Source organism: Nerophis ophidion, linkage group LG12 (genome assembly GCF_033978795.1).
Source record: "Nerophis ophidion isolate RoL-2023_Sa linkage group LG12, RoL_Noph_v1.0, whole genome shotgun sequence".
Taxonomy (NCBI): Eukaryota; Metazoa; Chordata; class Actinopteri; order Syngnathiformes; family Syngnathidae; genus Nerophis; species Nerophis ophidion.
In genome coordinates, this window is record NC_084622.1 from 18,900,159 (window position 1) to 18,915,462 (window position 15,304).

The 15,304-nt window shown below is 40.6% G+C and overlaps 1 protein-coding gene across 1 annotated transcript in view; it reads right to left on the reverse strand.

Annotated features, from left to right (window-relative positions):
• The window catches only part of si:dkey-106n21.1 (solute carrier family 23 member 1), a 115,855-nt gene that overhangs the window by 46,867 nt on the left and 53,684 nt on the right, over nucleotides 1-15,304 (reverse strand). Inside the window, exons 4-5 of the mRNA XM_061916994.1 lie at nucleotides 9,405-9,582; nucleotides 5,091-5,272 (exon numbers count right to left, since the gene is read on the reverse strand). Of these exons, the coding sequence (XP_061772978.1) occupies nucleotides 5,091-5,272; nucleotides 9,405-9,582 (360 nt within the window). The remainder of the gene's footprint in view (nucleotides 1-5,090; nucleotides 5,273-9,404; nucleotides 9,583-15,304) is intronic.

The following is a 15,304-nucleotide window of genomic DNA, read 5'->3' on the forward strand; positions in this document are numbered from 1 at the left end:
CTACGGCTTCCTCCCACCTCCAAAGACATGCACCTGGGGATAGGCCCCTCCCACCTCCAAAGACATGCACCTGGGGATAGGCCCCTCCCACCTCCAAAGACATGCACCTGGGGGCGATAGGCCCCTCCCACCTCCAAAGACATGCACCTGGGGATAGGCCCCTCCCACCTCCAAAGACATGCACCTGGGGATAGGTTGATTGGCAACACTAAATGGTCCCTAGTGTGTGAATGTTGTCTATCTGTGTTGGCCCTGTGATGAGGTGGCCACTTGTCCAGGGTGTACCCCGCCATCCGCCCGATCATAGTTGAGATAGGCACCAGCGCCCCCCGCGACCCCAAAGGGAAAAAGCGGTAGAAATGGATGGATGGATGGTATTCCTGCTGTAGGAGCACTTGTATTTACAGAGGGGCTACACTCTCATGTTTAGATGGCAGTTTCACACATTATTAAGGTAACTTGTAGTTTGTTATGATCAAAGATGTGTGTTAGTGTATTCTGTGATATTTCTATCTGAATAAATATTCTCTACAATATATTTTGTACAAGTTAATCATATTTGTTTTGTTGCATGACCATTTTAATAAATGTAATATTCATCCTATTAAACATTCTGTAAATGCTGGCTATCAGTCAGAACATGTTATAAAAGAATGTACTGCAGCCATGGCAATATTGGGTTGTGAACCCAAGCGGTAGGAAATGGATGGATAGATGGAACTGTAATTGGTGGGAGAGAGGAAGGAGAAGAGAAGGTGTTGGAGGAGCCGTCATGTACAACCCCCGTTTCCATATGAGTTGGGGAATTGTGTTAGATGTAAATATAAACAGAATACAATGATTTGCGAATCCTTTTCAAGCCATATTCAGTTGAATATGCTACAAAGACAACATATTTGATGTTCAAACTCATAAAAAAAGTGTTTTTTGCAAATAATCATTAACTTTTGAATTTGATGCCAGCAACACGTGACAAAGAAGTTGGGAAAAGTGGCAATAAATACTGATAAAGTTGAGGAATGCTCATCAAACTCTTATTTGGAACATCCCACAGGTGTGCAGGCTAATTGGGAACAGGTGGGTTCCATAATTGGGTATAAAAACAGCTTCCCAAAAAATGCTCAGTCTTTCACAGGAAAGGATGGGGCGAGTTTAAGATCAACCTTTCTCAAAGTGAAATTGCAAGAAATTTAGGGATTTCAACATCTACGCTCCATAATATCATCAAAAGGTTCAGAGAATCTGGAGAAATCACTCCAGGTAAGCGGCATGGCCGGAAACCAACATTGAATGACAGTGACCTTCGATCCTTCAGACGGCACTGTATCAAAAACCAACATCAATCTCTAAAGGATATCACCACATGGGTTCAGGAACACTTCAGAAAACCACCGTCACTAAATACAGTTTGTCGCTACATTTGTAAGTGCAAGTTAAAGCTCTACTATGCAAAGCGAAAGCCATTTAACAAAAACATCCAGAAATGCCACCTGCTTCTCTGGGGTCAAGATCATCTAAGATGGACTGATGCAAAGTGGAAAAGTGTTCTGTGGTCTGACGAGTCCACATTTCAAATTGTTTTTGGAAATATTCGACATTGTGTCATCCGGACCAAAGGGGAAGCGAACCATCCAGACTGTTATCGACACAAAGTTCAAAAGCCAGCATCTGTGATGGTATGGGGGTGCATTAGTGCCCAAGGCATGGGTAACTTACACGTCTGTGAAGGCACCATTAATGCTGAAAGGTACATACAGCTTTTGGAACAACATATGCTGCCATCTAAGTGCCGTCTTTTTCATGGACGCCCCTGCTTATTTCAGAAAGACAATGCCAAGCCACATTCAGCACGTGTTACAACAGCGTGGCTTCGTAAAAAAAGAGTGTGAGTACTTTCCTGGCCCGCCTGCAGTCCAGACCTGTCTCCCATGGAAAATGTGTGGCGCATTATGAAGCGTAAAATACGACAGCGGAGACCCCGGACTGTTGAACGACAGAAGCTCTACATAAAACAAGAATGGGAAAGAATTCCACTTTCAAAGCTTCAACAATTAGTTTCCTCAGTTCCCAAACATTTATTGAGTGTTGTTAAAAGAAAAGGTGATGTAACACAGTAGTGAACATGCCCTTTCCCAACTACTTCGGCACGTGTTGCAGCCATGAAATTATAAGTTAATTATTATTTGCAAAAAAAAAATTAAGTTTATAAGTTTGAACATCAAATATGTTGTCTTTGTAGCATATTCAACTGAATATGGGTTGAAAAGGATTTGCAAATCATTGTATTCTGTTTATATTTACATCTAGCACAGTTTCCCAACTGATATGGAAACAGGGTTTGTACGTGTGTGTCGCTCACCAGCAGCGTTCCCTCCGACGATGTCGTCTCACGGTGATTGGAGATCAAATTGTCTTGTCCTGAAGACAACTTGCCATGACTTTGGACCTGAGGCTTCTCCAATGTCCCGCTGTCTTTGTGCATTTCTGCTCGCTATTTTCTTGCTTGTGGCTCCACGGTAACTGGACGCCATTACACTTTCTGCAGCTACAGAACCGGCCGAGGGGGGAAAAACGTGTGGAAAAAAATAGACGGCCGTCAAAGGACCTTAGACTTAACGTGTTATTACATGAAAATGGCCCCCGCCTGCTTTGATTTTCAGTGTGCGGCCCTCAGTGGAAAAGGTTTGGTCACCCCTGCTCCGATTGTTCCAGTGGTACCAGACGTGCGGAGTCCAACATTGGCTCAGATCTCCGAGACTAATGTGGTCCTCCCTGACAAATATCTCCGTGGCCCAAGTTTTTCGGGGGCCAAGCTGGAGCAATGGAAGCGGCAGAGATGAATCATGTGGAGTCGAGGGGATGAAGATGTCTGCCATGCAGACGCCCCTCACTGAGAGCAGACTTCCGCCTGCTCTGAAGGCCAGCAGCTGGCGATGAAGCCATCACGGAGACCTTGACGCCTTCCCTGAACCGCTAAGACCCGGTCGACAGGAGACGCCTCCAAAGTTGCTGCCGTCAAAATGCAAAGTCAACACAACTTTGTCGTGTGAAACATTGTTTCTTCGTTCATTGTTGCAGCGCCAGCGGCCCCTGCAGGACCGCCATAAAAATGGGCTTCAGCGGTTGTAATACACGTTTCCACCACTTGTGGCAGTCATGACAATATCAAACCGTAGAGAAGTTTTTAAGCGCAAAAATTATGACTAAAGTGGTGGAGCCGTATTGTCCATTATTTATTTTATTTAAAGTACCAATGATTAAAGTTAAAGTAGGAATGATTGTCACACACACACTAGATGTGGTGAAATGTTTCCTCTGCATTCGACCCATCCCCTTGTTCAGCCCCTGGGAAGTGAGGGGAGCAGTGGGCAGCTGTAAAAAAAAAGTAAAGCCGCTGCTCCTCCTTAATACCATCTGACTACTACCTGGATCTACTACTGACCTACTTCTGTGTCTACTTGATGCCATCTGACTACTACCTGGATCTACTACTGACCTACTTCTGTGTCCATTTAATACCATCTGACTACTACCTGGATCTACTACTGACCCACTTCTGTGTCCATTTAATATCATCAGACTACTACCTGGATCTACTACTAACCTACTTCTGTGTCTACTTGATGCCATCTGACTACTACCTGGATCTACTACTGACCTACTTCTGTGTCTACTTGATGCCATCTGACTACTACCTGGATCTACTACTGACCTACTTCTGTGTCCATTTAATACCATCTGACTACTACCTGGATCTACTACTGACCTACTTCTGTGTCTACTTGATACCATCTGACTACTACCTGGATCTACTACTGACCTACTTCTGTGTCTACTTGATACCATCTGACTACTACCTGGATCTACTACTGACCCACTTCTGTGTCCATTTAATATCATCAGACTACTACCTGGATCTACTACTAACCTACCTCTGTGTCTACCTGATAGCATCTGACTACTACCTGGATTTACTACTGACCTACATCTGTGTCTACTTGATAGCATCTGACTACTACCTGGATCTACTACTGACCTACTTCTGTGTCTACTTGATACCATCTGACTACTACCTGGATCTACTACTGACCTACTTCTGTGTCCATTTAATACCATCTGACTACTACCTAGATCTACTACTGACCTACTTCTGTGTCAATTTAATACCATCTGACTACTACCTGGATCTACTACTGACCTACTTCTGTGTCCATTTAATACCATCTGACTACTACCTGGATATACTACTGACCTACTTCGGTGTCTACTTGATACCATCTGACTACTACCTGGATCTACTGCTGACCTACTTCTGTGTCTACTTGATACCATCTGACTACTACCTGGATCTACTACTGACCTACTTCTGTGTCCATTTAATACCATCAGACTACTACCTGGATCTACTACTAACCTACCTCTGTGTCTACCTGATAGCATCTGACTACTACCTGGATTTACTACTGACCTACCTCTGTGTCTACTTGATAGCATCCGACTACTACCTGGATCTACTACTGACCTACTTCTGTGTCTACTTGATACCATCTGACTACTACCTGGATCTACTACTGACCTACTTCTGTGTCCATTTAATACCATCAGACTACTACCTGGATCTACTACTAACCTACCTCTGTGTCTACTTGATAGCATCTGACTACTACCTGGATTTACTACTGACCTACCTCTGTGTCTACTTGATAGCATCTGACTACTACCTGGATCTACAATTGACCTACTTCTGGGTCTACTTGATACCATCTGACTACTACCTGGATCTACTACTGACCTACTTCTGTGTCTACTTGCTACCATCTGACCTTCTTTAAAACTTGACTTCCAATGCCGTCGTAGGAACGCAACTCCTCCTTAATCAAAAACTTCTTGTCCTAAACTGCACGATTCCAGCTGGTTTGAGGAGGCCAAAGCTTCATTTTGTCAACCTACTCCAGACATCATTAAACATCTGATCGGCACATTTCAAACCGTGGTACCAAGATTCTATTTATTTCAGGAAGAACTATTCTAGTTCATGAAGATCTATTCTTCTATTTGAGGAAGGACTATTGTAGTTGATGAAGACTCACAGAGCGGCGATGCCCCAGTGGGTGCCAGACTTCTTGCCCGCCTCGATGAAGAGAGACAGGCCGATGAGGCTGATGGTGGGAGCGATGGACAACGGTCCGATGTACTTCAGAACCAAACCCACCAGGCCCGTCAAGCCCAGCAGGATCTGAGCCAAGGAAGACACCAAGATGGCTCCTTGGATCTGGGAAGAACACAGGACATTCCAGCATCAACACAGCGACAAATAACGTTCCACTGCTACAAATTGAGGTAGACCAATGAGAGCAGTTTTAAACCACAATGGTGAGAGACTTGTCTGGGCATGTCCCCTCTTGTAGGGATGGTCCAATACCAACCTTGTAGTGCGACACTTGTTGATACTTTTAGAAATCAAGCAATTTATTTTAATATTGGCTACATTTTAGTTTTGATACATGAAACATCTGAGCCACAATCTGTCACCTGATGCTCATCTCCTCCTGACTACTTCAGTCCTCCAGTCCCTTTACCCAGCAATCTCCTTATGTTTCACTCTTCCCATCTCCTCTGCTTTGGCTCCACACACACTCCGCGGTCCCTGTGACTTTGCCACAGCGTTGTTGTGTCGGGTACTGTTTCCTCTCTGTTTGCCCGCTGCCTTATGGGTTAGTCTGGGAAGACAAAAGGTTAGCGCAGAAACGCAAGTGCTGGTAGGCGCACCATAGGAAGTCCTCCAACAGACCGGAGTTCCGGCAGCCTCTTGCAGCTGTGAGGAGGTGCCGGTCGTCCTGGGTTCCCCTTCCATCGGATACAGCTCCCCACAGGGAAGGAGTGACGTTGGAGTCCGCGCGTCTCCCTCGTCGAAAAATACCTCATCTGCGGAGTGGTTGCAGATAAGCTCCACAACGGTCACAAAGGTGAAAGAAGGCTGCAGCAAAGATGGGCCCCCTATTGTTTTGGTCTCCATGCCATTGGAACCTGGCCTTCCTTTTGCCAAGGACAGTGTGGTGGTTGTCTGTGCACCGGTCTCCCCACTTTAGAAGATTCCACACACAGGTGTTCTCCTGAAGGCACCACCACCAGGACAATCATACTGGTTTCGAAGTGTAGTAAGTGTGCTTCTTCTGTTTCCTCACTCCTTAAGTGTGCTCCCTTGCTGGAGTGGCCCTGGTCCGACAAATGTGGGAACAGATCCACTTCAAACTAGATCAGTCCTAACTAAGTCTGAGCGAACCGAAGTGTTGAAGTCTAAGGTTTCCTGAATACCGTATTTCCTTGAATTGCCGCCGTATATAGTATGCGTCTGCCTAGAATTACTGCCAGGTCAAACTTGTTTCGCCAAATATTATCTTTATTAGCGCATGTCTAGAATCACCGCCAGGTCAAACTCGTTTCACCAAATAATTAGCATATCCCTAAAATTTCCGCTGGGTCAAACTCGTCACGTCACGAGTGACACTTTACCTGTCATCATTTTCCAAATGGAGGAGGATGATTTCAATCATTTGAAATCACATAAAAGGAAGAAGATTAGGAGCTATTCAGTAAGATTTAAGGTCCAAGCTATTGAATATGCTAAAAAGAACAGTAAGCAGCTATGTTTTATTAATATACCGTAGCTGCGTGTGTCAAATATGAGTCATTAAATGACTCCCGCCTCCTGGTGGTAGAGGGCGCTAGTGATCCTTCTTGCGACTACTCGGCTGCAGAAGAAGTGACAACAAGCAGCAAGAGTGAGCAGCGATCGTTTTCTTTTTCTTCTCGCTTGCACTTTTAACATGGAGGATTACATATCTAAAATAAAACAGTTTTTTAAACTGGACCTTTAATCAAAGCAGGAGGTAATAAAGGAAGATCTCCATCGAGACAGAGAGACTTTTAAAACTGAAGAAAGATAAGGAAGACTTCTATAAACAAGTTATCGATGCTTTTGATCAGAAGGAGCTCCGCATGGACTTCATATATAAGTAAATGTAAGACAATAATAACGTTTATTTTTAATTAAATGTACTTTTCATTGTGGTATCCTTACATCACACTCAAATTTATAAGCACAGGCCTAAATTTACCACATGCCTTTGGTAAGCGTCGGAGTGAAAAGAGGTTTTAAATTAATTAGCGCCCCGGCGGCAATTCAAGGAAATACGGTAGTCCACTTGTGATCCGGATAGTCCACTTGTGATCCGAATAGTCCACTTGTAATCTGTTTAGTCCACTTGTGATCTGTATACAAGACTACTAAGAACAGCCAGTTTGGGAAGTGCCAAATTAGCCTTCAATGACTTAGCTAGCTAGCACTGTGATGTGTTCAGTGACCCTCCAAAAACACGGACTCAGAGGCTCTGGTGCGACTTTAATTGGATTATTATAATTCTGAGCTGCAACTTTATTTGGATTATTTATTATATTATGATTATAATTATATGCTTCAATTTAATTTGGATTATTTGCAGATATATTCAATACTTATTTGCACTTTATTCAAAATAAACTATTTCATATTTTTGGTCTTTTTGAAAATATTTTTTTATTACACTGTAATCTGCAGATTTAATGTTTTACGACCTTAGATTTACGACATTTTATCGCGGAGGTCCCAGAATGGAGCAGTTGCCAAACAATACTCAACACGTAATGAAGCAGTTAGTGTTCCCCGGTGAATAAAAAGTGAAAAATAAAATGGATTTGCTATCAGTTGTTGATGTTTATGATGCGGTAACTCACAAATGTTGTCAGGTTGCAGTTTATATAGCGACTGTTGGAAGAGAAGAATTCAGGATTCCATTCCATTTGTCTACGTCAGGGGTCGGCAACCCAAATAGTTGAAAAAGCCATATTGGACCAAAAATAAAAAAACAAATCAGTCTGGAGCCGCAAAAAATTTAAAGCCATATTACATACAGATAGTGTGTCATGAGATATAAATTGATTTAAGAGGACTTAAAGGAAACTAAATGAGCTCAAATATAGCTACAAATGAGGCATAATGATGCAATATGTACATATAGTTAGCCTAGATAGCATGTTAGCATCGATTAGCTTGTAGTGACCAAATATGTCTGATTAGCACTCCACACAAGTCAATAACATCAACAAAACTCACCTTTGTGCATTCATGCACAACATTATAAGTTTGGCGGACAAAATGAGACAGAAAAAGAAGTGGCATAAACCACGTCTTAGAAGGTCGGAGAAAGTTATACATGTAAACAAACTACGGTGAGTTCAGGACGGTCAAAATTAGTAGGACAAAACGGCGCTCACCAAATACTCCAATCAATGAAGCATATTTAATACATACAGTGTGCTTTTAGGGAGGTTTGTGTCATGTTTGTCCTCCTACAGCAGGGGTCAGCAACCCAAAATGTTGAAAGAGCCATATTGGACCAAAAATACAAAAACAAATCTGTCTGGAGCCGCAAAAAAATAAAAGTCATATTACATACAAATAGGTTGATTGGCAACACTAAAAATTGGCCCTAGTGTGTGAATGTGAGTGTGAATGTTGTCTGTCTATCTGTGTTGGCCCTGTGATGAGGTGGCGACTTGTCCAGGGTGTACCCCGCCTTCCGCCCGATTGTAGCTGAGATAGGCGCCAGCGCCCCCCGCGACCCCGAAAGGGAATAAGCGGTAGAAAATGGATGGATGGATACATACAAATAATGTGTCATGAGATATAAATTGAACAATGAGGACTTAAATGAGACTAAATGAGCTCAAATATAGCTACAAATGAGGCATAGTGATGCAATATGTACATATAGTTAGCCTAAATAGCATGTTAGCATTGATTAGCTTGCAGTAATGCAGTGACGAAATATGTCTGATTAGCACTCCACACAAGCCAATAAAATCAACAAAACTCACCTTTGTGCATTCACACACAACGTTAAAAGTTTGGTGGACAAAAAGAGACAGAAAAAGAAGTGGCATAAATCACGTCTTAGAAGGTCGGAGAAAGTTATACATGTAAACAAACTACGGTGAGTTCAAGGACCGCCAAAATGAGTAGGACAAAACGGTGCTCACCAAATACTGGACTCAGTGAAGCATGTTTAATACAAACAGTGTGCTTTATAACAATTAGGGAGGTTTGTGTCATGTTTGTCCTCCTACAGAAACCATATTAAAACAAAAAATATGTTTTTTTTCCCCTCATTTCTATTTTTCATATATTTTTTAAAAAGCTCCAGAGAACCACTAGGGCGGCGCTAAAGAGCCGCATGAGGCTCCGGAGCCGCGGGTTGCCGACCCCTGGTCCACGTCAATAAAAGTGGTCTGTTCCAGGGTCAAACCGCGGCCGACCTCAAAGCTGCGATAAGGAAGCGTGAAGGCGGACGAGACACGAAGCTCACCTCCCGCATTCGTGACATCCACACCTCCTCGCCGCCGTCCGCCCCCAGAGGGCCGCTGCTATTCTGCAGGGACGAGGCGCTAGGCCCCCGGGGGCCCGGACACTGCCACCTGGGCAGAGACAGAATGGCGATGGTGGGGGTGATGAAGCTGAAGGTCCCGCCCTGGAGGATGGGCAGCCTGCAATAAAGAGGCAGGTTGAAAGGTCAGAGGTCACTGCATGTGTCCTGAGGTGGGTTAGAAGGTCAAAGGTTACTACGAGTGTCCCGGGGACCAAGGTTGGTCTCACTGTCCGGATTATTGTCTTAGGAACTAAACATTGTCACATTTCAAACTATTAACACGTCCGTGACACTTTTGCACCACTTATAAAAACAATATTTCAAAAAAACACCATATTGTTATACACTGTAGATGCAGATCTTTTAAACATGTTTCTTTTCTTCAGGAGCAACAAAACAGTATTTCATAAAAATACAAATAAACTTTTATTATGCACCATAGATGTAGACTTTATTGAATATGTGTGTTTTCTTAAGGAGCAATGTAACACTTTTTTTCAAACACCATGTTATTATATACTGTAGATGTAGATTTAAAAATATATAGTTTTCTCCAGGAGCAATTTGAACAGTATTTCATTTTTTAAAAAGCATTACAATTATCAGTAATTAAATGTGTGTTTTCTTGAGGAACAATATAAAAACATTTAATGAAAATAGTATCTCATAAAAACACCATGTTATTATACACTGTAGATGTAGATTTTAAAATATATAGTTTTCACTTGGAGCAATTTGAACAGTATTTCATTTTTTTCAAAAACCATTACATTTAATTAAATGTGTGTTTTCTTAAGGAGCAATATAAAAATATTTCCTATAAATAGTATATGATAAAAACACCATGTTATTATACACTATAGATGTAGATTAAAAACCGTTTGTTTTCTTTAGGAGCAATAAAGACAGTATTTCATAAAAAACACCATGTTTTATAGACTGTAGATGCGGATTTTTATTAAATATTTGTTTTCTTCAGGAGCAATAAACAGTATTTCACTTTCTTTTTTTTTAAACACATTTTTATACACTGGAGATGTAGATTTCAATAAATGTGTTTGTTATCTTTAGAAGCAATAAAGACTGTATTTGATTAAAAAAACACCATGTTTTATACACCGGAGATGTTGATTTTAATAAATACACGTGTTTTCTTCGGGAGCAATAAAACAATGTATCTCATAAAAACACCACGTTATTATACACTGTGGATGTACATTCAAAACGGTTTGTTTTCTTTAGGAGCAATAAAGACAGTATTTCATAAAAACACCATGTTTTTTTAGACTTATTAAATGTTTTTTTTCTTCAGGAGCAATAAAACAGTATTTCTTTTTTTTCTTTTTTAAACACCACGTTTTTATACACTGGAGATGTATATTTCAATAAATTAGTTTGTTATATTTAGGAGCAATAAAGACTGTATTTGATTAAAAAAACACCATGTTTTATACACTGGAGATGTTGATTTTAATAAATATGTGTGTTTTCTTCGGGAGCAATAAAACAATGTATCTCATAAAAACACCATGTTATTATACACTGTGGATGTACATTCAAAACGGTTTGTTTTCTTTAGGAGCAATAAAGACAATATTTCATAAAAACACCATGTTTTTTTAGACTTATTAAATGTTTTTTTTCTTCAGGAGCAATAAAACAGTATTTCTTTTTTAAACACCACGTTTTTATACACTGGAGATGTATATTTCAATAAATGAGTTTGTTATATTTAGGAGCAATAAAGACTGTATTTGATTAAAAAACACCATGTTTTATACACTGGAGATGTGGATTTTAATAAATATGTGTGTTTTCTTCGGGAGCAATAAAACAATGTATCTCATAAAAACACCATATTATACACTGTGGATGTACATTCAAAACGGTTTGTTTTCTTTAGGGGCAATAAAGCCAGTATTTCATAAAAACACCATGTTTTTAGACTTATTAAATGTTTGTTTTCTGCGTTTTTATACACTGTTGATGTAGATTTCAATAAATGTGTTTGTTATCTTTAGGAGCAATAAAGACAGTAATTTAAAAAAACTAACAAAAAAAACACCATGTTTTATACACTGTAGATGTAGATTTTAATAAATATGGGTGTTTTCTTCTGGAGCAATAAAACAATGTATCTCATAAAAACACTATGTTATTATACACTTTAGATGTAGATTTGTTGTTAAGTTGAATGTCCCAGTCTTGCCTTTTGTTGAGTTGTAAAAAGTGTTTTTACTGTAAGTATTGTACTTATAACACTGCAGGTGTTAGATTGCCAGGTGCATCTAAGTTGTAGTTTTCATGAACACGTTGGAATCGCCATGTCAAATCGCTAATGCTAACCAGTAGCGTGTGTAAAAATTTTGAAAAGTCGACCTAACTTTTGAGTGCTTTTTATCAGGAATTCTTGCTTTGTTGGCATGGAAAATGACAACATTAATTACAGGGAGTCTGCTACAAATCCACTTGTTTACCCACCAAGAGAGAAGTTAAGTCCCTACCTTTAGTCAAAAGTGATTTATGACCCCCCATAAATCAATGATTTATGACCCCTCAAGGTCAAAGGTCAATGATTTATGAGGGGTCAAGTTCAAAGGTTAATGATTTATGAGGGGTCAAGGTTAAAGGTCAAGGTTAAAGGTCAGGTTCAAATGTCAGGTTCAAATGTCAAGGTCAAGTGGGTGTGGCTTACCCGGAAGAGGGTGGAGTTAAGACCTGCGGTGGGAGTGGTTAAACCAGGAAGAGGGTGGAGTTTTAAACAGAAAGAGGGCAGAGTTAAGACCTGCGGTGGGAGTGGTTAAACCAGGAAGAGGGTGGAGTTAAGACCTGACAGGGAACAGAGGAGGGTTCAGTTTTTTTAAGAAAGCAATGTCATCTGAGCAGCATGTGACCATATATTTGATAGTTTAAATGTTTACGATCGTTTGAAACAACTTTCAGATTTCGATGTATTGATGGCTGGGAATGTTACGTGTGGAGATGTGGACACGCACGCACTTCACACACACACACACACACACACACACACACACACACACGCACACACACACACACACACACACACACACACACACACACACACACACACACACACACACGCAGAGGAGGGGTACAAAAGGGCGGTGTAAGGCTTAGTCATTATTTGGAGCTTTATACGTTAGCGTAAAGACTTTGTTCGATTCGGTCATGATTAGTGAAACGCCTGTTTCGATTTATAAAAATAATAAAACTTACATTGACGCTCCGCAAAAAAGTCGAGTGTTTCTAAATCGTATTCAGATGCCGCCGACCGAGTCTTTGCGTGAGAAATGGGACTTGGATGCGTACGGGATGGAGGGATCTTTTGGATTTGTATTCAGATACGAAATGGGTGATATCTGCTTATTTCAGCTAAAAGAAAGAAGAGACGGAAGCCCTTTCTCGATATTTTCATCGTTATCTACCGTGGATTGGGAAGTTTTTGGTGGACACGCACACACACACACGCACACACACACACACACACACACACACACGCACACACACACGCACGCACACACGCACACACGCACACACGCACACACGCACACACGCACACACGCACACACACACACACACACACACACACACACACACATTCGTACGCACTGAAACAACTTCCATACCTCACGAAAACATATTTAAACAGATGGAAAAAACTATCGCAGAACACAGTGTCACGTAGCAACTGTTCTTTACGGTCGTTTGAATCAACAGGTCAGTTTGGGGTACAAAGGAGGGTTCAGTTTTTATGGAAGCTTGAGAATGTCGTATGAATAGCAACTGGCCACCCATCTGACAGTTTAAATGTTTACGATCGTCTGAAACAACAGGACACGCACGCACGCACACACGCACGCACGCACGCACACACACACACATACACACACACACGCACACACACACACACACACACACACACACACACACACCATTACCTCTGCTTTACCATGTTATTAGACATTGGTTTAACTCCATTTAAGCATTTAAACGTTAAAAGCATTGCACTTGTACGACGTTGTAATACTTTTTTTTTTACCAGCCGATGACGACGAAGTGAAAGACGATGAACTTTGCTTAAACGGTCTTACAAAGTTGGAAGATGATTATCGAGGTGTGTTTAAACCTTCGAATTATTTAATATTGTGTGTATTCATTATTTTGTTTTATAGAGGATTTGCCGTAAGATCCTAACGCGATCGTTTTAACACAATCGCAGTCTGGTGAGTCAAATGATTCTCATTTTACAAGAAAAAAAACATGCGGTATACGATACATATATACATATATTTACTTACATCTCCGGCTCGCTCGTCTCCCTTAAAGCTGGCGGGTCCGTCAACGGCCGTTCCAGGCAGAGGAGAAGGCTTGATTGCGCCAAAGACTCCAGACATCGAATCCTTGCTCCGAGGGGAAATCATCGAAAACGACGGTGAATGTCCGACAGGCACCCGCTGTAAGTTTTTCTCGTTTTCTGTAAGCTTTTTAAGATTCTCAGGAGCTTTAAAGAGCTCCTCTCACTCTAATGTCTTTCGCTCAAATGAATTTCGCGCCTAAGGGGAATGGGCGGGGACTGATTCCGGAGGTGGGCGGTTGTTTCCGCCAAGCAACCTTCTGGTTGAAATGGAGTGTGGATCAAGATGGATCCCTACTCTATATTCTTTTATTTAACCCAATGTTTTTTAAATACGTGTATAATGCTTTATATCCTATGTGTTGTGAATTCCATCCTACAATATCTTCCAAGGAACCCAAAGAAATGTTACCACACCTCCCGCTTTATTTATTCTATAGATTACCTGAACTATTTCATAAACTAAATCTTGTCTTGTTTCTGATGCTATGTTTTTTTATGCTCATCAATGCACTGTTGGACTGCGAGCACACAACTACTTTCCTTGCTTTGTTTTCCTCTATCCAGTTAACTGCCATATAAATTGCTACCAATTCCCCCGTAAAAACAGATAGTTTATCACTGATTATTTTATTTAATACTATGTTTCCTTGTGGGATAACTGCTACAGCTCTTACCTTTATTTTTTTTTATATAGTTTTTGATGCATCCGTATATATCATATCTCAATCCATTTTTCTATCCGGTAACTATTTAAATTTCTATTCTTTAGTAATTGCATGTTTTCTTTTGGGTTATCAAACATCCACGGTGGTATTGCAGGCATTGGTACTGTAGGACTAACTTTAATATTGTCAATTTTAACTTTATTACATATGTCTCCTATAATCCACCCAAAACTATTCTTTTTTGTTTTCTCTTTTTCTTGGCAGATTGGTAGCACTGGACAAGTCGGATATCCTTGCTTGGATCCTTTTAAAGTTGCCCGATAAACTGCTGAGAGTTGATCTCTCCTCTTGTCCAAAGGTTTTTCGTTCATTTTTACTTGTAATACTGGCACTAGGGTCGATGTAGTAGCTCCACAACATAACCTTAAAGCCTGTGACTGGATCCGGTCTATTTTCCCAAGTCATGTTTTTGAAGCAGATTGGTAAATAATGCATCCGTAATCAATAACAGATGGAATTAAAGTTATAAATATATACATGTATTGTTTTCAACGTTAACCTATCAGCCCCCCAATCATTACCCCTCAAAGACCTCATTATATTTAACACCTTTTTACTTTTTCCCCTATTTTTTTATTTTCCGGAAGGAACACTCCTGAAGGAATAAATAAAGTACTATCTAATCTAATCTAATCAAATCTATTTTGCTGATGTGGGTTGACTAGTTCATATTTTTATCAAACCATATTCCTAAATATTTAAATACTTGTACCTCTTCTATATTTTCACCTTAGAGT